Source organism: Eurytemora carolleeae, unplaced genomic scaffold, assembly GCF_000591075.1.
Source record: "Eurytemora carolleeae unplaced genomic scaffold, Eaff_2.0 scaffold1733, whole genome shotgun sequence".
In the NCBI taxonomy this organism is placed as follows: domain Eukaryota; kingdom Metazoa; phylum Arthropoda; class Copepoda; order Calanoida; family Temoridae; genus Eurytemora; species Eurytemora carolleeae.
This window is the reverse complement of record NW_019397711.1, coordinates 4001-29584: the sequence shown is the minus strand read 5'-3', so window position 1 is coordinate 29584 and position 25584 is coordinate 4001. Positions and strand designations below refer to the sequence as shown.

General features: G+C 32.8%; 3 protein-coding genes across 5 annotated transcripts in view; 1 reads left to right on the top strand and 2 right to left on the bottom strand.

Annotated features, from left to right (window-relative positions):
* LOC111715606 (lysosome membrane protein 2) overlaps positions 1-17951 on the top strand; it is a 20680-nt gene extending 2729 nt beyond the window's left edge. For 2 of the 3 annotated variants that reach the window (XM_023490959.1, XM_023490958.1), the window contains exons 2-12: positions 3965-4246; positions 5739-5942; positions 9894-10053; positions 10179-10382; positions 10491-10755; positions 10818-11122; positions 11323-11485; positions 14757-14899; positions 15137-15265; positions 15680-15805; positions 17349-17951. In XM_023490959.1, coding sequence (XP_023346727.1) covers positions 4186-4246; positions 5739-5942; positions 9894-10053; positions 10179-10382; positions 10491-10755; positions 10818-11122; positions 11323-11485; positions 14757-14899; positions 15137-15265; positions 15680-15785 — 1740 coding nt within the window. In that variant the 5' untranslated portion in view covers positions 3965-4185 and the 3' untranslated portion in view covers positions 15786-15805; positions 17349-17951. Of the gene's footprint in view, positions 1-1966; positions 1986-3964; positions 4247-5738; positions 5943-9893; positions 10054-10178; positions 10383-10490; positions 10756-10817; positions 11123-11322; positions 11486-14756; positions 14900-15136; positions 15266-15679; positions 15806-17348 lie in introns of those variants that run through there. The other variant, XM_023490960.1, reaches the window with a different exon arrangement.
* Positions 16661-23969, bottom strand: LOC111715605 (carboxypeptidase Y homolog A). The gene is made up of 4 exons (XM_023490957.1): positions 23910-23969; positions 23427-23715; positions 23269-23369; positions 16661-17017 (listed from the first exon to the last, which is right to left on the bottom strand). Exons 1-4 carry the CDS (start codon positions 23967-23969, stop codon positions 16661-16663), a joined length of 807 nt encoding a protein of 268 aa, XP_023346725.1.
* A 68-nt stretch (positions 23970-24037) lies between these two features.
* LOC111715608 (uncharacterized) overlaps positions 24038-25584 on the bottom strand; it is a gene marked incomplete at its 5' end in the record, with an annotated part of 4763 nt that continues 3216 nt past the window's right edge. Inside the window, 1 exon segment of the mRNA XM_023490961.1 lies at positions 24038-24193. Within this exon segment, the coding sequence (XP_023346729.1) occupies positions 24056-24193 (138 nt within the window).

Genomic DNA, 25584 nt, shown 5'->3' with positions numbered 1-25584 from the left:
AATAGGGCATAAAAAAGTCATAGTTGATCCCTCGCTGTCCCCCACCCCGCTAAACTTTTCCTTTAAGGTTTTAGAACCAAGATTTCTCTATCTGCTTTTGATTGATTTTCAATTCCATTGCGTGCAAGGCTCCTGTTACCAACTTCGGTTAGATATTGATATTTGCATATAGTCATTTTTCTTGATTTTTTCCAGTTTTATACTGTTCTTGTTCTAGTGCTATACTATTTTCATTTTATTTGTTCCAGTTCTAAACTGTTCTTGGTCTTGTGCTATACTATTTCTTTTATTTCTTTCAGTTCTATACTGTTCTTGGTCTTGTACTATACTATTTCTTTTATTTGTTCCAGGTCTATACTGTTCTTGTTCTATTTCTATACTATTTCTTTTTATTTTGTTCCAGTTCTATACTGTTCTTGGTCTTGTGCTATACTATTTTTATTTTATTTGCTCTAGTTCTATACTGTTCTTGCTCTAGTTCTATACTATTTCTTTTATTTGTTCCAGTTCTATAATGTTCTTGGTCTTGTGCTATACTATTTCTTTTTATTTGTTCCAGTTCTATAATGTTCTTGATCTTGTGCTATACTATTTCTTTTATTTGTTCCAGTTCTATACTGTTCCTGCTTTAGTTCTATACTATTTCTTTTTATTTGTTTCAGTTCTATACTGTTCTTGGTTTTGTGTTATACTATTTCTTTTATTTGTTCCAGTTTTATACTGTTCTTGTTCTAGTTCTATACTATGTCTTTTATTTGTTTCAATTCCATATTGTTCTTGATCTTGTGCCATACTATTTCTTTTCTTGTTCTAGTTCTATGCTATTTCTTTTTATGTCTTCTAGTCTATACTGTTCTTGTTCTAGTTCTATACTTATTTCTTTTTATTTGGTCCAATTCTATACTGTTCTTGTTCTAGTTCTATACTTATTTCTTTTTATTTGGTCCAATTCTATAATGTTCTTTGTCATCTAGTTCAGGTTCACTTTGTTACTGAATTAAGTATAGATACTTAGATACTTCGATTTAGAGATTCAATTCACTCAAACTTTCATAGTTTTGTGTTTCCTTTATCTTTGTTCTTGCCTTTTGTGCAATAATTTAGTTTTTCAATACTTGTAAAGTTTTGAATTAATAAAAGCACCACTAACTTCTTCTCCAAAAAAAATTCAATATTTCCTTAGTGATTTATGTAAAAGTTTGCTTTTATTAAACTATTGAAAATGTGTTTCATAAGAAAAAGTATAGGGATAGAAAACATACAATATAATTTCATTTTTTTAATTGAAATCACTTCTTGTGTTACGATATTTCTTAGGTATTCTTTTATTTTAGTTATTGTGTTGCTATGTTTTTCTTCTCAGTGTATGTGTCATTATCGTTTCTGAAGATACTTTTTTTTTGCTTCAAATCAAATCAAAACTATTATTTCCGCACGATTTTTTAAGGTTTTAGTTCTTGGTTTCTCTGGTTTTTACGTTCTTGTTTGCATTCCGTGTCTTATTGCTCTCATATTTCTTTTTTTTTCAAGGAACAGTTTTTAACAAATTTCCCATGTTCTTGGTTCTCTTCTAGTGGATATTAATGATGTACATTTAAACATTCCCGAACCTGGAGGAATAAATATTTATAAATGTGTGTATGCTCTCCTGAGTCCAAACTTTATTTTAGAAATTCATTCTTTGGCTAGATAAAATACTTTGCACAAGCCAGGTAAAAGGAAAATGTGTATCTGCATCAAGGAGTGTATCTACATAAAATATGTTTTGACTGATATACATACTGAGAAAGAAACAACTGTTTTATTACAGTCAGCGGACTATATTAGTTGGAAAAAATACCGCATAGTGCACATAATTCGTATATTCATTATGTGCAGCCTTGTAAAAACATAACGTTGATATTCAGCAGTTTATATCAGTTGGTAAAAATTGCACTTTATCAGTTGTTTGAAAATTGCACTATCACCTACATTAATAGTTAAAAGTAAGATATTTAAGAGTTTTAATTTGAAACGGAATAGTTCTACAGACATTTAAGAGTTTTATTTAAAACGGAGAAGTACTGCAGACATTTAAGATTTTTATTTGAAACGGAATAATGCTGCAGACATTTAAGGGTTTTATTTGAAACGGAATATTACTGCAGACATTTAAGAGTTTTATTTAAAACGGAGAAGTACTGCAGACATTTAAAGAGTTTTATTTGAAACGGAAAAGTACTGCAGACATTAAGAGTTTTATTTGTAACGGAATAATACTGCAGACATTTAAGGGTTTTAATTTGAAACTGAATAGAACTGCACTCTGCAGACATTTGAGGGTTTTAATTTGAAACGGAATAAAACTGTACTCTGCAGACATTTGAGGGTTTTTAATTTGAAAAGGATTAAAACTGTACTCTGCAGACATTTGAGGGTTTTAATTTGAAACGGAATAAAATTGTACTATGCAGACATTTGAGTGTTTTAATTTGAAACGGAATAAAACTGCAGACATTTAAGAGTTTTATTTGAAACGAAATAATGCTGCAGACATTTAAGAGTTTTATTTGAAACGGAATAAAACTGCAGAAATTTATGAGTTTTATTTGAAACGGAATAATGCTGCAGAAATTTAAGAGTTTTATTTGCAACGGAATAATGCTGCAGACATTTAAGAGTTTTATTTGAAACGGAATAAAACTGCACTCTGCAGACATTTGAGGGTTTTAATTTGAAACTGAATAACACTGCAGACATTTGAAAGTTTTAATTTGAAATGGAATAATACTGCAGACATTTAAGGGTTTTATTTGAAACGGAATAATGCTGCAGACATTTAAGGCTTTTATTTGAAACTGAATAAAACTGCAGACATTTAAGAGTTTTATTTGAAACGGAATAAAACTGCAGACATTTAAGAGTTTTATTTGAAACGGAATAATACTGCAGAAATTTAAGAGTTTTATTTGAAACGGAATAAAACTGCACTTTGCAGACATTTGAGGGTTTTAATTTGAAACTGAATAATCTTGCAGACATTTGAGGGTTTTAATTTGAAATGGAATAATACTGAAGACATTTAAGGGTTTTATTTGAAACGGAATAATGCTGCAGACATTTAAGAGTTTTATTTGAAATGGAATAAAACTGAAGACATTTAAGAGTTTTATTTGAAACGGAATAAAACTGCACTCTGCAGACATTTGAGGGTTTTAATTTGAAACTGAATAATCTTGCAGACATTTGAGGGTTTTAATTTGAAATGGAATAATACTGAAGACATTTAAGTGTTTTATTTGAAACGGAATAATGCTGCAGACATTTAAGAGTTTTTTTTGAAATGGAATAAAACTGAAGACATTTAAGAGTTTTATTTGAAACGGAATAAAACTGCACTCTGCAGACATTTGAGGGTTTTCCAAAAAAAATTCACGGTCAGGTTCTTAGTTGGGTAACTGCATCTAGTTGAAAACACTAACTTTCAGCATTTCATTGTTTATTTCTTGTTGCATATTCTAAAAGCCTAAACTATAGTTTTTAAACTTTCAGTAAACATTCCATTGATTGAATACTGAGTAGTGAGCATGGCAAGGCTTTTTTCCAGTTTACAAGAACGACTATAATTTAGATATTTTACCTTGTGATCATTTCTTCTTGTACACTTGTACCACTGTACATAATCAGTACAACTTGTTCATATAACAGGTTACTTCTAACATTCTCTTCTATTTCCCCCTTCTATAAATATTTAACACTTTAAGCCAATATTTATTGAACTTTGGACACAGATAGTCTTAAGCAAACTTGAACTTAGAACCTAGTTCTATCAGCAGTATTTAACATAAATATCTAGAGAAGGTGAAGGAATATTTAAAAATTTACAATTTTCTTTCACTTTACGAAGGGGTTCAATTGAAAGTGGAAAATCCGCGAAATTCAATTTTAATCAAACATTCCAGAATTTATAAATATTTATTTTCAGATTAATAAATTTCATCTGATTGATGCAAAGAGCTGATAAGAGATATCTAGTTGATAAACTAGAGGTTTGATAAGAAATCTGCGGGATAGAAAGCAGACTTCGCTTGGACCTAGATACGGTCCCAGTTCTCAGTTTCATGGTCCAAGGTGAGCGGGCAGAACCTCTACGAGGATTAGAACTGGGCCTGGAGAAGTATTAGTTAGTGAGATTTTAAGATCAAAATGGCATTGGTTGAGAGTAAACCTTTTCTAGGAAATGGAACCAAGACAAAAATTGAACCAGGTGAAAATAAAATACATGCTTCAGATAATTATTTGGATTAGATAGGTTTATCTTAGAATGGGAGACCTAGATTAATCCAGGTTTTTCTAGATTTATCAAGGTTTATCCAGGTTTATCATAAATTATCCAAATTTATCTTGATTTATCCAAATTAATCTTGATTTATTTTCAGGCACTGAACTCGCTTCCCAGTGGACAAACTTTAAATTGAGCAAATCGGGAAAAATTGTCAATTCTTGGTTCGTCTAAGGTTTAGCTGTTAAAAGGAAATATAGCTGACTAAGCGTTAAAATCATAAATTTTAAAAAAAGGTTTTCCGTTCAGGGTTATCTAGGCTCACAAAATATGTCTAGGTTATCAGCAAATAATTATCCTTTCTTTCGTTTTATAATTTTCTATCCCATTAAAATGTAGTCCCTAGTTTTAAGACCTTTAAAAACTAATGAACTGATAACAATGTTTATATAATATTTTGATTTGATAAACAAGATTTGATTAATAAACCGATTTTTCGGAATACAGACAAAAATAAAACCTCATGTTAGTAGTTACCAGCAAGAAACAAAACTGTTATTTGAAGCTTAGAACAATTTGTCCGATGGCATTTCATTTTTGCGTTTGCGGTTTTATTATTTTGAAGATTATAACATGAGTAGAACAACTAGGATAAAGTTTTACAATTTTATAATGAAACAAATATATAAACTGTCAACGAAACCTTTGAAAAATAAAGAAAAGTTTCTGAAACTTATAATAATAAAAATTTTGTTTAAAGATGTCTGTGTTTTGTTCTGTTTTGTTTCTTGAAATAAGCAACGCTAGTTTTTTCTTGATTTTTTATTTTATGAAATCATCGCGTATTGCTATATTTGAAATATAGAAGATTAAAGTTGAATCACCAGAGCTTTAAAATTTAGAATTGGATACCATATATACTTATCTTTTAATCTGAATATCCCCTGTGAACACTTTTGATTTATGCTTAGTCTGCTCTTTTTCCCACTTTTTGGATATCTCTACCGGATTCCGACCAATGAAAAATATCCCGGCTTATGTTTGGCGGTTCGGTATATACAATCGACACTCTGATTGGTTGCATTTTAGATACTTTCCTGGATACGAACTAAAGATTAATAACAAGCTTATGGTTAACAAAAAGACGATGATCTCGATATCCACAATTCTAAAGTTTTCAGCTCAGCTTTCGTTGTCATTAATTCTTAAATATAAAAAAAATGCGTTAATAAGTTAATTAATTGGTTTTTCAGATTACTAATTTGGTAATTGAATAATTAATGAAGTTTTATGTCAGTTATTTATGATTAATTTAATGAAATAACTAATCTGTTTAATTGAATAATTAATTAGTTGATTAAAACGTTATGTCAAATAAATAATTAATCAGGTAATTGAATAATAGTTAGTAAATTAAAGAAGTAATTAGTTATTTAATAATAATAATAAATTCGATTAAAGGAGTTCCTTGTTTTAGGCGGCTGTTGTCATTCTAAACACACAAGGAATTGCTGCTTCATCAGCTGTGTTCTTGGTTCCGTCTTCCTGCTCCTCGGAGTAGTTGTTCTAGCTGCAGGGCACGGTTTATTAATGAGATTAGTTCTCTCCACAATGCCTCTGAAGCCTGGTAGTGAGAGATATCAGTCCTGGCTTACTCCACCAGTAGAAGCTCATCTTACAGGTGAGTTAAACCGACTATAAGGAATATAAGTCTGAGTGACATTCAATATTCTCTGGTTCACAATGGTACCCCTCTAACCTTAGACAGATCGAGGACGGAGATCTCAGTGTAAATATCTCTTAAACCCTGCGGGAAAAGTGTAAAATTTGAAGTAAATGCTAGCGTACTGTGTGAACTCAACACGGATGACATCACACTCCTGGACAATCTAGAATATTAATTGCCCAAGGCAGTTTTCAAAACTTGAAATGTGAATATTTTAATTCTGCTTCTTCCTGGAAGCAAATATTAATGTTCCTTAAAAATAACAGCTTGCAAGCAAAGTGTTCAACCATTTAAAGCGCTTCTGAAGATAAAACAGGAAAAAATTGTCATCCTTGGATCAGTCGAAGGTTTAAAGGGAAACAATGTGAATCCGAGATTCCCCTCTTTAAATGGAAGGTCACTTGAAATAACGCTTGCAGTCCCTTTAAATGATTTTAATTTTTAATCAGAGTTTTTTTTTAATAGTTCACAAAAATTTACGATATTAAACTTAGATCCTTTTCTTATCAATTTCAATTTTATTTTGATTTATTAACATCTATAAATGTTTCCAGTTGTACATTATACAATTAAAATTCTAGTCTAGATACAAACTGAAATTAGAGACGGGAGCTTTTAAAGTAATATAATGAAATTATTTGGCTTTATATCACCTTAACAGATTTGTTAACTATTAAATGATCTGAGCTGAAAACTTTTGAATTCTTGATATATCGAGATCAATACTTGATCCCCTCTTTTTATTAATCTGAAGACTAATCTAATCTTATGTTAATATCCGGGATATTGTCTAAACTGTAACTAATCAAATGCCGATTGTAGAAACCAAACATGCATTTATGAATCTAGGCATATGTTGTCTAGGCATTCATGAATTAGGTATAGTGAACTAGGCATTCACGCACAAGGCATAATGTTACTGAGCCCTATCAGAAGCCGAGAAATAAAAAAATGTTGTCGTGTAATCATTGAGATAACTCGTATTGGTTCGAAGACTGCAGGGATATTCAAAAGAGAGGATTAAGCAGAAAATCAAAAGTGTACACAGTGGATACAGAGATTTAGCAATCAGGATTAAGAATAAAGGATTACAAGAATTTTCAGCTCTGTTTCCCTTCTAATAGATAGATTTATTAACTCTCATAATTTCAAACTGTGGGGATTTTTTCAAATGATTGATGGTTTATCTTCTGGCGAGGAAATAATGAGTTTACGAGGTGTGATCAATAAGTTTTGCTAAAAAAATATTAGGAGTACTTGTAACAAGTCTCAGCCCTGAAATTTTATTTAAGTTCACTATCTATCCCTGATTATTTTTCAGATCAGTTGATGTTAACCAGATCTTTGTTGTAATGTTAGGAGCGCTCTTCCGAAAGTAAATCAGCTTCGTTCGTCACAGCAAGACAATTTTCAGAATGGTCTGAAACTCGATCCATCAGTCTGTCTTAGACTATTTAAGAGCAATCAAAAGAAAAGAGAGATTTAGTATTGAATGAGGGAAGGACGGACTTCTGATGATTTTTCTGGTTTTGATTTACATTTAAGATCCATAATCAATGTAATCCCGTTGGTCCTATGTCGGAGACTTTGGCAAAAATTTAAACCAGATCTTTGTCATTTTTAATCTTTCTTTACAGCTTTGTTTACAATGTAAAAGCATATATCAGAGTTGTCTGACAAACATACTTCTTAAACCCTTTCTTATATGGTTTCAACAAATTTCAATATTTTCGATCCTTGTTGGGGTCAATTGATAGTCTTTTTCCTAGAGGACTTTCATAATCCTTCAAATATTCAATTTTACTTCTTAACCCATAAAACCACCTTAAAAGTTGATAAAATGCCTTCTGTATCATGTTTTAGGAGGGTACTGCTTGGTTTTTGCATCATCTATTAAAAAATGTTTTGGGTAAACAAGCCTTTAAAGTGTCCTCTCTCTCTTGTCAATATTCTAGCTATTCCTATGCCGTGACAACGATGCTAACCCACGTTCAGAAGAACGCTCCTTAAGTCACAACAACAATTTACTTGAGGCTATGAACCTGGCCAAAAATGTATCCGGTAAAGATAAAGTGAACTTTAAAAAAAATTAAGATCTGGGACTTCTAGAATATCTCTAAAAAACGTTAGCGAAACTTATTGATCACAGTTGTAACGTATTCCATCATTCCATAAGTTCCTAACTCGGATAAACTTGTATTTAAAGATAACAAATCGATTAAATGCACTTTTTGCAATCTTTATCTTTCCATTTTCCTTAAATAAAAAAGCGGTAAATATGGAAACCTCCCGTTTTAACATTTACGTAAAACGAATCTGCCCAGAAACTATTGTGTTAGACATTTTAATCCCGTTCGCTTAATCTTGAAATCCACTGTGGACACTATTGAATTTCTGCATAATCCTCTTTTGAATATCCCTGTTGGGTTCCGACCATTGAAAGTTCTCTCATTGTTTGCGCGCTAAATTTACCGGCTTCTGATTGGCTCTTTGGTTTCTCAAAACGACTCCTAACTGGTTGAATTTTAGAAACTTTCCTGAATATCAAATAAAAATTAAATTAATCTGTAGATCTCGATATCCACAGTACAGTATAAAAATTAAGTGTACTGTCTGAATCAGATAAAGTACTATTCATAGAATGATTTGAAGTTTTACATCTGTTCAAAGTTGTTCATATTATATTAAATACATTTATTATTGAAACATGATATTTTCTTTCTAAATTGCATTTTAGGCAAAGGAAAAAACAATTCTTTGAAATGCATTATAATATTCATGTGAAAAAATGTGCTTGCTTTCTGAAACGCTAAAATTGTTGCCAAAAAAATCTATTAAAATATTCAGTGCATCCTGAATCTGCGTCAATGCTTTCATATTTAGTCGTGTTGCAGGGATTTCTTCTCCAATACTCGCATCAAAAAATTAAAAATTTGAAAGAAAAAAAACCTTATCATTTTAGGATAGAAACATTCTTTTATTTGTAAGGATAATTTTCTAGAGAATATATACTTGGTCCTGTGATCAACTCTCTAGGAAATATTTAAACTACTACTTGTCAAGTTAATACGCAGAAAATAAATATAGAATTTACGTTTTAACAGCTAATAAATGAGGCCATACTATCACTTTAATATTTCTGTACAGGAAACCTTTTCATTGGTTGGGGGGGGGGGGGATTTGAATAATCTATTTCACAGAGAAATGTCTTCAGCACATAATATTGAGAAATTATTATTGTTAATAATTATGTTTTAATAAAACTTCCTACATTTTAAACTGTTTTTCGTTTAAGTTTGCTTTTATAAAAAAGAACCAAAAAAGATCGTTGTACGGTGTTAGTTATTTTCCCAAAGGCATTTTCCCAAGGTCGACTTTCCAAGTGACAATTTCCATGTGGCAATTTCCCAAGCGGCAACTTCCCAAAGGATATGTTAGGCCTTCTGAGGCTCCGCAGGCTGCTCTGGGGTCCGAGCGCTGCGGCCAGGACAGATTAAAATACCTGTGGGAAGTTGGCGCTGTTGAAAAACCTAACATTGTTTCAACACTGCAGTTTAACACGTTTTTATAATATATTTTATATTTTCTCTTAACAACTAAATTTTGCACAGTGTATGAGAAGAACAAGTACTTGAAATACCTAGACCCATAATTAACCAACAACTATCTATCTATCTTGCTACATTTTCATTAACAAAAATCTTAATATTAAGAACTAGCTTAGGTGTCCGGCTTTGCCCGTGGGATTAAAAAAAATTTGCCTTTGCCACCCCCAGGGTACCAATGGGTTCCCTAAAAAATTTCAGCCAATTGGTCTAGCCGTATATGTATAGATATATATAAGCGAAAGCTTTATTTTATAGAAATTTAAACATGTTGCAGAATAATAATGATATCTTGATCTAGGATATGCTTTCCATGTGACCAACCCTGATGATGTTGTGATGGGGATGAAACCAATCCTACAGGAGGTTGGACCCTTTGTTTACAAATCTGTCACAATCAAGGATTCAAGAGATAATCTTGTGTTCAATGAGGACGGAGAAACCCTTACTTATAAACCTAGGTGAGTCCTGTTACAAATCACAGGATTATAGTTTTTAAAAAATTCTGAAATTTTGATAACTCGAGAATCATTGAGTGCATTCATTTTTATCATTTTTACATAATTGATGATAAAATTTGTTTTAGGAAATTTTATTATTTGGATGAAGAGCAGAGTATAGGAGACCCGGATAAAACCTTTATCACAGTTCCAAACATACCTCTTCTCTCAGCTCTCTCGGCAACGAAGAACGAGAAAGGGTTTGGGAAAACTATCAAGGTTGATTTGATTCTCAAGGAAGGACGTGGAACTCCATTTATAAATGTGTCTTTCAGTGGACTTCTCTGGGGGTAAGTGAATATTCTAATTTATGATGATTTTAGTTCAAACAATTCGATAAGAAATTTTTAATAGATATAAAAAAATGTCCAAAATTGTTAGTACCTCATCATTATCAGGTATGAGGACTCCCTACCCTGCCTGAAGATGACTCCTCCTGAACACTGTCCTAAACCTGTTTCATTCAACTCATTGGACGAGGAGGAGGACCAGGAGGAACAGGACGATTTCTTCGAGGACGAAGGTTGGAAAAGGAAGAAGAGATCTATCCCAGATCTACGTGATGCAGATTTTGAATCCTGGGAGAAGCCTAAGGGAGGGTTTGTCAACTGCACCTGCAACTGGGGACTCTTTAGGGATAGAAATGTTACGCTGAGAGAACCGGTGAGAATATTTTTCAATTTAGAATATTTATTTATATATTTATTTGCTCTTTTTTTCTTAAGGTGACAATGCATCATGGTTTGTCCAACCTACGGATGAAAGGTTGGGTTAAGGAGTTCAACTCCAGTCCTGTCTTGAACTGGTGGGAACCTGGATCTAAATGTGACGAGGTTGGAGGACAGGATGGAGGAACTCTACCTCCAGGTGTACTCCAGGACGAATCCCTGGATATATTTATCTCCCTGATGTGTAGAAGACTGAGCCTAAACTATGAGAAGGATGAAATCTATCCTGAGGATCTGGTGGCACGAAGATATATTCCTGATGAGAATGCTCTCGGCTCCCACACAGATACTGATCTTGCCAGGTTAAACATAAACTAAACCTAATCTAACATGTTCTTAGTTCTTCTTAGTGATGTTTTTAGTGATTACGTGATGTATCAAACTGTATGTCCATGTATCTGGTCAAGAGTTAAGTCAGGACATATTAAGATTAAGTTTAGATATTTTGTATCGCAGCCCTTGACTTAATTTCATTAAGCGTAAGTTTAACTCTTATTTCTAGGAGAAACGAGGATAATAAATGCTATTGTTTGCCTGGGTTTAAGTGCTTGAGATCAGGAGTACTGAATATGGCTCCATGTAAGCGTAGTCCTAGTATGCCTACTGGAGCTCCCTTAGCTCTCTCCTATCCTCACTTTTACCAGGCCGATCCTCATTTTCTCCAGGTACATTTATAGCAGTCATTGTCAGAAGAATGATGGTGGGCTATGGTTCCTTAAGACCCCCCCCCCCAGGAGAATTTAAAAAGTTAAATTCTCCCTTAAGCAAATAACTGTTAACATTCGTCCCTAGATTTTCTGCAGATTTCCCTCTTTATCCTTAATAACCATGAAAATGAAATTGAATGGATTATCATCAAATCTTGTCGTAAGTCCTGACCTGATCTGGTTGGGATTTGGGTTCAAATTTAGGCAGGGGGTCCTAAACTCATCTGTGGGTTTGGGTTCAAATTTTGTCGGGGGTCCAAACTTGATCTGGTTTGGGTTTGGGTTCAAATTATGTCGGGGGTCCAAACTTGATCTGGTTTGGGTCCAAATTACGTCGGGGTTCCTCATCTGATCTAGGTGTCTTTAGCCAGTCAGTTATGTAAAAGGGGGGGGGGACAACTCGACACTTTGTGACACCAGATTTTGTACAAACTGCGTTTGGTCCTAATAATTGAGATAGAAGGCTAAAGTTTTGCATGCAGCCTCTAATCATGGTCATCTACATAGATCACGAAGAAAATTTAATATCGGAGGTTATTGACCTCCATTATGACCTCCATAAACTCGGAAAATACGGGAAAATACAACTTTTTTCACTCCAATTTAATTATTATAAGTTAATCAGGCATGTTTTCATATTATTTGCTACCACATAAGTCATGGGAGGTATCAAATCATAGGTTTTTTGGTGTTCCGATTCCATTCTGATACCCTTTTTTTCCTCAAATGATCCTGGAGGTCGTGACCTCATAAATTTGCTTACCTCTGGAGGTCAAAATATTGATACAATGATAATAAGTCATGTGAGGTATCAAATTATAGATTTTTTGGTATTCCTATTCCATTCCAAAATGGGTACATTTTGGATCTTGGATAGTTCAAATTCTTTATTTTCATTTGAAGTCAAGAAGGCTCCTCGGAATGAGCAGCAGTAAAAAACCAATGATTTGATACCTGACATGATCCATGTTCATGATGGTTCATTGAAGATCAAAGACATTTCAGTGTCCGAATTTAATGAATTTAAGCCGCGTCTCAAATCCCCCAAAAACCGTTTTCAATTGAGCGCCGGCTTAAATCTTGAAAAATTTAATACAATTATAAGTGAAACCAACCATATTTGAGCCGCGGCTTAAATTTAAGCCGCGGCTCAAATTCTTTAAATTTGGCCTCAGGACTCTCAGATTAAAAAATGTTAGTATTGGATTCAGAAAAACAATGATTTGATACATAAAATGCCCCATTTTCATTGATTTCATCCTTAGACCTCCGGAGATCATTGATATCTGGAGGTCAGGGACATTTAGAACTAACAGGTATTAGAATGGAATCAGAACACCAAAAAATCTATGATTTGATACCACAAATGACTTTTTTTCATTGATCTCATAATTTGACCTTCAGAAGTAAGCAAATTTAGGAGGTCACGATCATCTGAGGTAAATAAGGGGTATCAGAATGGAATTAGATCACCAATTAACTTATGATTTGATACCTCACATGACTTATTTCATTGATTTAATATTTTGACCATTTTTGGAGGTCAATATCGAAGAGAGGTGAAACTGGAGGTCAAATATTTGTGTCAATATCAGCGATGACTTATGTCATAGCAAAAAATATGAAAACATGTCTGAGTAACTTATAATAATTGAATTGGAGTGAAAAAAGTGGTATTTTCCGAGTTCATGGAGGTCATAATGGAAGTCAATAATCTCTGATATTAAATTTTCTTCTTGATCTATGTAAATGACCACAATTAGAGGCTGCATGCAAAATTTCAGCCTTCTATCTCAATTATTTGGACTAAACGCAACTTTGGTGTCACAAAGGGTCAAATTGCCCCCCCCCCCCTCCCCCTTAAGCTCTCAAAATGGAAATTGAATTCTCGTGTTCATAAAAATCTGACAAAAAAAAATATAGTAAACTGTCTGCAATCAGATCATTAAAGAAGAAGGCTGCATATTTACCAGAGAGAGGGGCTAACGAATAACTATTTATTAAAAGCAACTTCATGTATTCAACCAGACATAAAAGATTATCCTTTACAAAAGGTTTAAAATTTTCACAAAAGTAATCTAAGTTTTAGTTTTACTTTTTCCTTTTTGCTTGTTTTATCATACGTTATCAATAAATCTTCAAATCAACCAAAGAGAAATAAAATGAATATTAATTTTACTGATTTCTCACCGCTTAAGTAAACTTTCAAAATTGTTTACATAGTTTTTTGTTCATCTCTTCCCGGTAAAAACTTCAGATTTGTGTTTTGAGAATTAAAAGATTTTTTATATTTATAATATTTGCCACATGGATCCGGAATTGAGGATTTACATAATTTTGTGGATCCGGATCCGGATCCGGATCCTAAGCACTAATGGAAAGTCCATTAAACTTCATCTTTACAGAAATAAATGTTGAAGTTAAGATTTCTCAAAACTCTAGATATTTTGTGAAAGTTTGAAATCTGTAAAACAAATATGGGAATTGAAACATTTTAAAGTTTGTTTACCCGAGGGTTCGTATAGATACAACATCACTACGCATTTGGTTGTGAACCAAACCCAATATGAATATTTTAGGAAGTAACCAAGCTTTCATAAATCTGTTATAAAGATGCTTGATGTATGATGAAGATCGATTCTTCCATTATATTATATAAACTAACCCAAATTTAAAAAGAAAAAGAGTTACACTTTTTTTGCTTCTCTCTATTTTAAGATCGATATGTCAAAGTTTGACATGTTAAGATGAAATTATTACTTAAGAGTTCTAAATACGAAATCGTATTAGGTAACGCTTTAATGTTTACTGTTGTGACCCGGTGTCCTGCATCAGTTCAACTTTCCTTAAAGTTTTCATCAATTCAACACAATTTTAGAAATAAAAAAAACATTGTTAAAACATTTAAAATTATTAGTTTACATTAATTCTGAAATGTATGGTTGAAGCGGGAAAACGCAAAAAGAGTTATTTTCCCAAAAATGTCGTCTTCCTTTCATTTGATAAAAAATCAATATTTGTTTGAAGCTCAGTCTACAGATAATATGTTATGTGTTTTTCCAATCTAAATATATTAACAAACATCGGCAAGTGTCATAATACTGATTTTGATGTATAAAATTGTGTTCAAATGGTTAATACACTTGAGGGAGATGAACTGTCGCACGACACCGGGGCATGAAACTCTTGCAGTGGAGAATTTGAAACAATGACATTATTGCTTATTTAGGCAGTAGAAGGATTGAAACCTGAGAAGGAACGGCATCAGTTCTATCTAGATCTTTCCCCGGAGTTTGGTTTCCCACTTGCAATCCGTCCTAGGTTTCAGCTCAACCTCATCATATCTAGGGACGAAGATATTCCTATTCTATCGTAAGTACTTTTTTACTATGGCATGTAATTTGGTTTGAGGAATTTATTCTTTGCCAAAAACTCGAATTTTGTAATTCCTATATCTTTAAAACCTGATTATGTAATTATTGTAAACCTTTGATATTTCAAACTTACTTATAAGAAAGTCAAAGTTCGTGTCAAATACTTCATTCCTTTGGTGTTTTTAAAGACTAAACAATTTTTTTTTTATTTCTTTAAAATGTTTCCTTGTTTCAGAAAGTTCCAGGAGGAGCTGGTTTTACCCTTCCTATGGGCCCAGGACGGGTTCGATCAACCCAGCGATGTGATGGCAAAATCTATCCGGAAAGGATTGGATATTCCTGAGAAGTACTCAAGGTTGATTGGGTAAGCAGATTTAAAACATTTTATATCTACATATTTACGTATAGTAATATCTGGTTTGTTTGTTTGTCTGATCATAACTCATTAACCCTTGGACACAATCTCCTCAAATGTTGATTGTGGAACTCGTTTTTCACACAAATGTTGATTGTGGAACTCGTTATTCACACAAATGTTGATTGTGGAACTCGTTAGATTCACACAAATGTTGTAACTGGGTTTAACATTTCTAAGTTAGCTCATTTTCATGAACAGTTTAGTTTCAAGGCAAAGCTGGATTTCCAAGCTGTCAGTCGATGAATTAAAATCATTCAATATATTTTGATTGTTTTCTAATCTTTAGAACATGTATCAAAAATGGTCAGCACACATAATTAGATTTTTATTTTTTGTGATTTGATTGTTTGTTTAATTTAGTGTTGTCCTGCTGGGACTAGGCGGAGCACTACTCTTGGGTAGTCTAATCTGGATTCTCTGGAATAAGAGATATAACAGTCAGCTGGAAACCATCCCGTTGAAATAATTCTCTGAACATAATCAGGGGTAGGACTATTTAGAATCTTCTCACCCAACTGACTTGAAGGAACTACAGACTTAATTTTGAAGTGACCCCCAATTCATGAGTGACATGTTCAATTCACAACTTTACCATAACAAGCTTTGTTTGAATTAGATATTCATGGTTTCTTGAAAAATGATTATTTTCAATTGGGGGTTCTCTTCAAAAGTGTTATGTGCTTTTCTGCTGTAGAAGCAATGAAAGAATTTTTGGAAATATAAAAAATACGATATCTTGATATGTTCCACATTATTGATCAAATCAAGGTTCCAAGGGTACTGTTGTGAATCGTGTATCTCTAGGCTTTCAATATCATTAAAACACTCAACTGGGATCTCTGTCTCAAGAACACTAGGATTTCTATATCTCTAGAACATTCAACTAGGATCTCTAGAACACTTAACTAGTATCTCTATATCTCTAGAACATTCAACTAGGATCTCTATATCTCTAGAACACTCAACTAGGATCTCTATATCTCTAGAACACTCGACTAGGATCTCTATCTCTAGAACACTCAACTAGGATCTCTATATCTCTAGAACACTCAACTGGGATGTTTATATCTCTAGAACATTCAACTTGGATCTATATCTCTAGAACACTCAACTAGGATCTCTATATCTCTAGAACATTCAACTAGGATCTCTGTATCTCTAGAACATTCAACTTGGATCTATATCTCTAGAACATTCAACTAGGATCTCTATATCTCTAGAACACTCAACTAGGATCTCTATCTCTAGAACACTCAACTAGGATCTCTATCTCTAGAACACTCAACTAGGATCTCTATATCTCAAGAACACTCAACTAGGATCTCTATATCTTTAGAATACTCAACTAGGATCTATATCTCTAGAACATTCAACTAGGATCTCTATATCTCTAGAACATTCAACTAGGATCACTATATCTCTAGAACAATCAACATGGATCTTTATATCTATAGAACACTCAACTAGGATCACTATACCTCTAGAACACTCAACTAGGATCTCTATATCTATAGAACACTCAACTAGGATCTCTATATCTCTAAAACTCTCAACTAGGATCTCTATATCTCTAGAACACTCAACGAGGATCTCTATATCTCTAAAACTCTCAACTAGGATCTCTATATCTCTAAAACTCTCAACTAGGATCTCTATATCTCTAGAACACTCAACGAGGATCTCTATATCTCTATATCTCTAGAACACTCAACTTCTCTACATCTCTAGAACACTCGACTTAATTCTAGGAAAATCAAATCAAATCTTAAATTCAGAAGTGTTTTTTTGTTTTAAGATACCTGTGTCCGAATTTAATGAATTTAAGACGCGTCTCATATCCCCCTAAAACAGGTTTCAATTAAGCACCGGTTTAAATCTTGAAAAATTGAATACAATTTTAAGTGGAACCAACCATATTTAAGCCGCGGCTCAAATTCTTTAAATTCGGCCTCTGGCTGAAACTATTTGATTTTCTGGATTGCGAGCTATTTAATGTAAATGTGATTATAACTGAAATATATGTGTTTAGGCTGTGTAATGTGTTCAGAGAGAGTTCACGATATATAGGCTGTGTACTGTGTTCAGAGAGAGTTCACGATATATCAGTCTCACTATACCAAGCTGAATTCAACCTGTACCTTAGCCAACAAATATCAAATATTTTTGTAAAAAATACTAAATCAAAATATTTTTCAATACACAACACTTGTGTTATGTAAATATCGTTAGGTCTAGAAGAGTTATCAGGATTATTTGTTTGTACTGCAGTGTAATGCATGTATTGGATAGTGGTGTCTAGTATGGCACTGAACTGATATGCACTCACTGCTTTGTACTGCAGTGTGCGGCATCTATTGGATAGTGGTGTCTAGTACGGCATTAAACTGATATGCACGTATGCTTTGTACTGCCTGTATTCGAAGATTATACATGTAATGTATCAGTTTTACACAATACATGAAAAAATGGAAGTAAAAAATTACTGTTATACAGTAATTACATTTTTTCAACAAGCGCCATAAATAAATTGTAATCTATCAATGTGGAATTATTCATTCTGTTCCTTATTACCGAGCTAAAGTAAATGTTTACTAGTCTTTACTAAAATAATTCTTTACAAGTTAACAAAACCCTTGGTTTTGTTTTTATTTAACTTTTTTTTAGCTCAAAACTCATTTTGTAGTTGTTTGATTATATTACTTCACAACACAGCTTCATTTCTACAACTAGTTTTACTATAGTTGGATTTTTGGAAATTTTAATTTGAAATCAGTTTTATAATAGTGAAATGTTTTTGATTAAATGATTAATATGTTTGATAATAGTTGTACAAATCTATGTGATTTTCAACGTATTGTGTTTGCATGTTAATAAACAATTTTAAGATAATCTATTTTGAAAACTTTTCATATCTTATGGACCTCGAACTTTATTAACTGTCAAGCATTACACTGTTAAGAGTAAATATGTAGTAGTCGTCTTAATCTTATAATTACAGATGTGAAGGTGGACTGAATCAGGAGCAAAACTGTTTCCTACTTGCAATTCTAAAGCATGATCATAAAATACAGTTTTACAAAAATCGAAAATGGCTTCCTCAAATGTGTTTGAATAATAAAAAAATTTAAAGCAGGTTAAAATGTAGAGTGACTTATTGGGAGAATTTGGACACCCAGTGCCGCGTTTGTCTTTAATCCCAAAATTAGCTTGGAAACCCAGCTTTGCCTAAACTTATCTCTATACAACTCAACCAACTCGACTTAAAATTTTTATATCAAACTAACAACATTCCGTGGTTCAACCGAGGATTCTTTAGGAGGATTTTTTTTCCAATTAACCTGAAATTTGAATTTAGTCTTGGACTTATAGAATTTTTTTTAGGCAAGCCGTTGGATGTGCTGTGCTTCTACCTTATTTAAATTAAAATCCTTGGAATTTGTAAAATCTTTATAAATGGTTTTTATTGATAACAATTTATTCTTATTTTTAATTAACGTTTCATAGCTAAAGTTATCCTATTTGTATACTCGGTATTAAACCACCAAAACTTAAGGATGATCATTTTTATGTAATTTTTAAAGAGTTAGTTTAAAAGAGGCAATTTATTATCATTTCTTTGAAACGTAATTAGCCAGCTTCTTTATTCAAATAAGAACTGGGAGTGAATGTATAGTAGTATCCCGTCTACGGACCAATGATGAAGAATACTTCCAAGGTCGAACTAACCATTTAATACGGTAGTGTACTGTACTTTTTATAAGTTATGTACTAATTAATTCAAAAATTTGAAGCTAATTGGCCCAGGGGTTTATGAGCTACGGGGTGTCCCACGAAGCATCACAGTTGGTAAATAGTTTTGAATGTCGTCTTCCATACACGGTATTAGATATAGTAAAGGCTTTATGCAATTTATTTCGTTTAAAAAATCTTTTGTTCAAATATATTTTACTTTGAAATTGAAGTTAATTTTACGATGACATATAATATTTTTATTATTGTCTTTGGTATTAAACAATTAAACAATAAATGGAAGAAGACATTATAAACTATTTACCAGCTTTCATGTTTCGTGAGACACCCTGTATGATCGGACAAATAAATAAATTCAAACAGAGATTACTACTTTATATATATATATATATATATTCTTTGTATTTTAACCGGAATATGTTCTCCATAAAGGAAATATTTAATAAAACTTAAAGGGATTGTTCACATTTTGAATTTTAGAAAATTTAGGAGCAACACATTCTCATCCTTCGTGGGTAACCCTGTATGACGTCACAGCTCCCTCTTATTTCTTCCGACAAATCCTTTTTTCGTAAGGGCGTTGCTTCTATTTTTTTCAAATGTATTTTTGTAAGGAACATGCAGTGATAACCAGTAAACTCTAAAATAGGAAGACGAATTTATAGCAATATTTAAGTTTATTTGATTTTGTTACAAAGCAAATAGTTTTACTAGACACTTTTTACATCACAAATAAAGTGAATGGATCTGTTTACACTGCACAATTTTTGCATCCCATGCATATTGGAGTATTTAAAGTCAAAACTTGAGTCTAAATGGCGACTTCCTATTCCAGAGTTTACTAGTTATCACTGTAGCAATTGGTTTTAATTTGCTTCAGGGAAATAAAAAAATTCCATAAATTGTTGAATGGCCACTGAACCTTCATAAGATAAGATGCTTCATAAAAAAAGATGAAATATCTTAAACCTTTAAAATGTTTCCTTTGTAAAATAAAAACTTTATCTTGCGCATTTCTTCCCACAATATTTATCCTTAGTGGGAATATTTAACGTTAAACCTATTTTCAATTTAGTTAGCAAAGTTGATAGACGAAAACGAAAACAAACAAAAAATTATCTTAAAAAATGTAAAACAGTGTTAAAAAAATCGGAATAATTTATTTTTAAAGAAAAAAGAAATATATTGGGCATTTTAAACGTATTTTTCATTATCATTTTGTGCGCTAATAAAATAAGAATAAATAGTAATGAAAACAAAGATTATGTGGGGGGAAAAAACCAGTTCTGAAGAGCTCTACAGTCTACATTAAACAATTCATTAACATTAAAACCTCTCCTCACTTTCAATACCACTGTGTCTGATCAATAAAATATTCGTATTTTTCTTCTTAAAAATAGATTTTTCTCTTGTTGTTTCTCCATAAAAGTGACAAAGGCAATTTTGCTTAACAAACAATAGGAAAAAGCCAGAACTTGACACTTCTCAATCTAGAAAAACAGCGATTTCTTTTCCATTAATGATCAGATAAAGGTTTAAATGGTACCGTTGTGAATCAGTCATTCCCATCTTTAAATACAACGATTAATTTCTGAATAAAATTTTGTAAAGGATTTTATTTTTATTTATCCACAACTCTTAGTTCTTGAGTATTGAATTTGTTATTTGGAATGAGGTTTAGGAGAAGAAACCCTGTGTTTTCTTACTCGCCAGAATGTCTTGCATAAATTCTCTCCGATCTTGGTCCGCATGCATATACTAAACAAATAAACTTCAGCCCAGGATTAGAATCATTTTTCAACCTTCTACATTTAAATTAATTCCGTTTTTCTCATCTTAAGTAAACCCCTTTTTCGAAGCCTGCAAGAATCTCACCTTGGATTCAAGAATATCCTGGGATGTCTCACCAGGGATTCAAGAATATCCTGGGATATCTCACCAGGGATTCAAGAATATCCTGGGATATCTCACCAGGGATTCAAGAACATTCTGGATATCTCACCAGGGGTTCAAGAATATCCTGGGATATCTCACCAGGGATTAAAGAATATCCTGGGGTATCTCACCAGGGATATAGGAATATCCTGGGATGTCTCACCTGGGATTCAAGAATATCCTGGGATATATCACCAGGGATTCAAGAATATCCTGGGATATATCACCAGGGATTCAAGAATATCCTGGGATATCTCACCAGGGATTCAAGAATATCCTGGGATATCAGTAGTGTATTTAGGTTTTATTGAGTACACGAGCGGCGACCAAAATCTCCTAAAGGCTTTTTGCAGTTTATTTATTTAAAAAACTTTCATATAATAAATGTATTTGTCTCTTCAGTATCAAACAACTTATGAAATTATGGAAGAAGACATTTAAACTATTCACCAACTGTCATGTTTCTTGGGACACCCTGTAGAATGTAGATATGATAAAATGTAAACTAAAATGACTATAGTTTCCAAAACAAGTTCAAGCTCAAAAGAATTTAAAATATATCAAGAAAAGTTTTAATAGTATTATATAACAACAAAATAAGATAAAATAAATATTTTTAAAGATCTTAATATTATGTGCTTTTACAAGAACCCAATTGATTTGATCGAGTTTGTAAGATTTATATTTCTTTTACAAGTTTGTCTAGAAAACTTTCTAATGTGTATTGCTATATACAAGTTTACTTCTGCTGGATACATTTAATTTTTACATGATAACATTTATCTAATTGTTAATGGGGTTTGCCGGCTATGAATATTAGATACCATACATATACAGAGTTACCCACTAAGGATGAGACTGTAGAGACGACTTGAAACTCTTTGAATATGACGATCCCAAGTTTAAATTAAGTCTGCTGCCTTGAATATGGGCTTTAAATGCCTTATTTAATGAATTGGCAAAGAATGACAGAAGTTTTTGTTGCAGGGAATCAACAATTGAAGGAAACAAACATTATAAATTCCGTACAGTCGTCTCTGAAGTCTTATCCTTTATGGGTGACTCTGTGTTACATACCTGCAAATACACCATTAGTCAAAGAGAATAGAATATATTTTGGAGTGGAATTTACTAGAAAAAAGTGTAAAACGGCCATTTTGTTGTACTGTTTCCATACTGCAGGTGTACTTCACATATTTATGCTATATAACCTTTTGGGCCCTAGAATATCATTTTATAGAAAATCTAATATTAATGTTAAAAGAAAACCANATTGATTTGTTTACGATCCGAGTTGAATGTTGCATCTTTCTGAATTTGTATGGACACTACGTTATTCGGTATTAGTCGTTTATAACAATTTTCTCCTTATAGACGCAACAGATAGAAGTAAGATTAGTAGTGATCAATGGCGCTTTTTTATCGCATTGAGCCTATACCCCCTTTCATTTTTCGCGAACACTCCCTTTAATTTTGATCATTTATTCATTGTTTCTGCGTAAATCAATGTTGCAGAAAACTTCGAATGAAAACAAACAGTTTTAGACAAAATAAAACCTGGATATCTAATTCATGTTTAATCAGACAAAGCATTGTACCGTTGTTAACCGGACAGTATCAATGGAGGGATCCCTTGACATTAAGCTTACAGTTCCTTTTAGCAGGGGCGTATTCAGGAATTTGTCCAGAGAGCTCAGCGCCCGTTGGGACCTGAAAAACCCCTTAAAACAATAGATTTCATGGTCATATACACACTTCCATATAACAAGTGTTAATAAATTATTTATGGACTCATCAGACACTTCCTCTAACCACTGTGGTGTAAGCTTTAATGGGTGAAAAATAGGGATCGAAACGTTTCTTAAAAAATATTTATATTTTAATAGAAACGATACATATTGTATAATTATTAATAATGATATCAAAGATATATTTCCACTGAAGGCAGTATTGATTAAAGCTTTTTTTAATGAAACTTTTTTAGTTAAGGGCAAAAGTGAGATTTAAAGTATTTTTTAAATGGGTGCCCTCCCTCAGGGGGACGCGTAGGGGGACCCCCTCGTACGCCCCTGCTATTTAGAATAATATCGTGCTCTAAATAATTATTCCCCCAGCTCTTAATTATTCATCAAATGATCAAATATGCTTTAACATCTCGATATACGTTCGCAAAGATTCAACGATGCACAGTAAACTTAAAAGGATAAAATTTAAATAAGAAGAAAACGCACGGAACACCCTAACTCCCAGTTCTAAGGTATTACCTGGTACATAGGGAAGAGTTTAAACCACTGCTGGAGCATGTTGTACAGGTTCTGGGACACGTCATCCTGGGTCTCACGCAGCTTGTCGCTAAAGGAGTAACCTAGACATTTTTTTAGCATGGAAAGTTATATTCAATAATTTTTCTTACGGGGTTTACCTGCTCCGACTGGGTTATCAATGTATATGATATTATGTTTTCTATGCCAGGAGTAAGGATTGTCACGAACTCCGAAGTTTCCGTTTTCATCATTTCCAGAGAGTAAAGGTCCGTGGAGTTTTAAGAGTCCGAACATAGATGAACCTCCAGGTCCTCCCTGGAGCCATATTACTACTGGAGCAGTATCAGGGTTCTCTGCTGCAGGGAAGAACCAGAAGAAAATGTTTCCATTGTTCTCCTTGTCTGCAGTAATGAACCCAGAGTAGCTCTCGATATCACTGTGTGTTCCCTATAAGGACAAAAGATATTTAAAATATTTAAACAACAGGTTTGGAATGTTTGAAATTGACTCTTGATTAGGAATTTTCTATGAAATTAAGAACTTACATATTATGTCTAAATTAAAAATATGCTAAATGTAATTCAAAATTTTATAAAATCTAGTGACCTCCAGGAGGGTGGAGTCAACCCTGGCGAGGTTGCGTCCTGTCTCCACATCTCCAGATTCAATGTAGGGGGTGAGAAACAGAGGTTCTCCGACATCCTCTACTCTAGTCTTAGGGAAGTTTCGGACCGGCTGCAAAACTGTGGATCATCCACATTTCTATCCAGTATAATATATTGATATATTAATCATTTTCAGGAGGGACCCCTTCCCTCCGATGATGATGAAACTGAGGAGGATAGTTCCGAAGGTGAAGACACAGTGGATGTAAACCAGAACCCCAATTAAAATAAGCTCTAGAACATTCAAACTCCTGCATAGCCTAAAGCATTTCTCAAGACGCGTCAAGCCATTACAAGGCTCCAACCAACTTAACCTTTTTGGAAAAAAGCCTCAGGCTCTGTCCTTCTAACCAAGCCAACCCGCCCACCACTTAACATTAGTTGCGCAGGTTCCCTTTCCCCCCCTTTCTGAGGACTATAAAAAGGCCGAAATTTTTTTGTGTAAACCAGTGTGAAAAAAGTTCCTAGAGAACAAGGTGATCTGAAGAGCTCTAATATCAGGTCTGGTTTATTAGAAAGAATTTACCCCTTTTGTTCGTAGATATATTTGGGCGTCCGGTCCCTTTTATGTTAACCTTAGATTATAGTTATATTGTGTACTAACCCTCTTTGTTATTTTCTATTGAACAAGTTTTGTTTATTTTATTTGTCGGATATTTTGGTATTTCCAGTCTTTTATATAAATAATTGTATTTCAATAATATTCAAATAAAAGGATAACTTTTCTACTTGGTGATTTTTAAGAAAGATCATTTGCGAGCTTAGAAATATATTGAAAGAAATATCTTAGAGAAAAAGTTTATTTTCTCTATTAGTTTGAAGACTTACTTCTTTATAGAGATAGAGCTATCACTTACATAAGTGGTGCATCTACGACCTTAAACTTTTCAATAAATTGTCCTTAATTTTTGAAACTTGTTTAAAACGTGTCCTTGGCCGTCCGCGTTGTTTTCACAACACAAGTTCTAGCAACAATCTTTATAAAAAATTGATGTGCATGAAATTTAGTTGTTGTATCTTTCTGATCTTTCTTCTAATCAGCTGCATGGTTTCAGGCAAACCGTTTAACACTAAATGTTTCCAAAACAAAGTTTATGATATTTAGGAATAAAAATATGCATTTTGATCCTGAGAACTGCAAATTAAAAATTGGAAATGAGATACTAGAAAGAATAGGAACTGACTGTAGAAATAAATATTGGACTCAAAATTGATGAATTTTTAAATTGGGACTATCAAATTGAACATGTTTCCAATAAGATTGCTAGCTCAATTTTTGCTCTGAATCAGATTAAAAACATTTTACCGTTAAACATTCGTCTACTAGTCTATAATGCACTTGTAAGGCCACATATTGAGTATGGAATTATAACATGGGGGGGTGTAAAAAATGCTAAACTACAGAAAATCAAGTCTTTGCAAAAAAGGGCAATTAGAGCAGTAAATAATAGTTCATTTAAGGCACATTCAGATCCAATATTTTTCAGATTAGAACTCCTAAATCTTGATGATACATATAAACTAGGTGTTCTATCTTTTATGCATAAATACTTTTATGAAAACCTTCCAGCTTCCTTCCAGGATATGTTTAATTCTTTAGCTGAACCAAATAGAACAAAATCATATAAACTTGAGCGAGTTCTCTTTAAAA